Raw genomic sequence first — 1,365 nt, 5'->3', positions numbered from 1 at the left:
TTCAGAGGTGTGCCCTCTTGTCTACTTGTATTGTCTGCATTTACGAGCAGCCGCACTCTTCCACAATCATGTCTTTGATGTCTTTCTTGATGATCTTCTGCTCCTCGTTGTAGTAGAGCATGGACATCGCCCGTAGTCGTGTGGGCACGCAGCATGACTTTAGGTTCTGGAATGGGCTGTAGCCCCTCATCCGGTATTGACTGATGACTGTGGAGTGGAAGGACAAGGTTGACCCCGCAATGCTTGCCACGTGAGAGGGGCAGTCGCCCTCGCAGTAGTTGGCGTGGTAACCTGGAGGTGCAATGATCCAGTCATTCCAGCCGATGTCTTTAAAGTTGACGTAGAATTGACGCTTGCAACAGATACGGACTTTGCCGTCACACTCCAGCCCGCGCTTTTTGCGCCGCCGCCCGTCACTGGCATCCCCTTGTCGGACAACGGCCATCAGGAAGGGCCTGTGGGATTGCTCTCTCTGGCTGGAACGCTGTGACGTCTCTGACCCTCTGGAGACCAGTACAACGGTGGCTCCAGCATCACCACAGAGTGGACAAGACACTCGTAGGCTGAGAGTAGAGCTCTCACTGCTCTCTAGCAGTTTTTGCACTGCTGCTGATACTGGAAAGGTGTGCCAGCCACTGCGACGGGTGTCAACCTTTTTCTCTGCCAGCAGGATGTCGTCCTTAGGTAGAAGAGGGCGTCCATCTGTGAGACTGTGTTGCTGGTAGAGGCGAATTGTAACTTTGGCTCGGCTGCGGTTGGCTTTAGCCAGACGTAGGAAAAGCCAGACATTAGCCTGCTCCACCAGAGAGAGGTCACTGGTGTCTTTAGAGAATACAAAGTTCACCACACCCTGAGACTCACCTAAGGAAGAAAGAAAAAGACCTGTTAGTGTCTGACTTACTACTATGATATAACAGCGTAATCTGTGCTCTGGTTTGTAACTCTGATATTGACCTGTTGGACATGGACAGTTTGAAGAGTTTGGCCAGAAGGGCAGTTGGCCACCGAGGTTGGTTTTTATTTGAAGAGTTTGGCCAGAATGGCAGTTGGCCACCGAGGTTGGTTTTTAAAAAGGATTTTGCTTTTTATATATTGGTCACTATTGCAACATTAGCATTGCTGGACAACAGAGAGAACATTTGGATCCTTTTGGTTCTGTGGACATGTGGTAATGCTGTAGACTTTTCTCTTCTTAAGTCAGTCTGCCTTAAACAGACTCTTTAATTATGTGGGTGTGTTTGAGCCACATCTGAGCTGACATGCACACACGCACACGCCAACACACACACACACATGCACTCTCGTAAAAATGCTCACATTTTCACCCTGACCTCATACACTCTCCTGATTGGACTCTTCCTGCTG

The 1,365-nt window shown here is 49.7% G+C and overlaps 1 protein-coding gene across 1 annotated transcript in view; it reads right to left on the bottom strand.

The window, feature by feature from the left end:
• Positions 1-12: 12 nt before the first annotated feature.
• The window catches only part of LOC103377348 (inhibin beta A chain-like), a 12,600-nt gene continuing 11,247 nt past the window's right edge, over positions 13-1,365 (bottom strand). Inside the window, exon 2 of the mRNA XM_017031579.2 lies at positions 13-861. Within this exon, the coding sequence (XP_016887068.1) occupies positions 41-861 (821 nt within the window). The 3' untranslated portion in view covers positions 13-40. The remainder of the gene's footprint in view (positions 862-1,365) is intronic.

The sequence above is a fragment of the Cynoglossus semilaevis genome, chromosome 3, assembly GCF_000523025.1.
Source record: "Cynoglossus semilaevis isolate Cse_v1.0 chromosome 3, Cse_v1.0, whole genome shotgun sequence".
In the NCBI taxonomy this organism is placed as follows: Eukaryota; Metazoa; Chordata; class Actinopteri; order Pleuronectiformes; family Cynoglossidae; genus Cynoglossus; species Cynoglossus semilaevis.
This window is presented reverse-complemented; position numbering and strand designations above follow the sequence as displayed.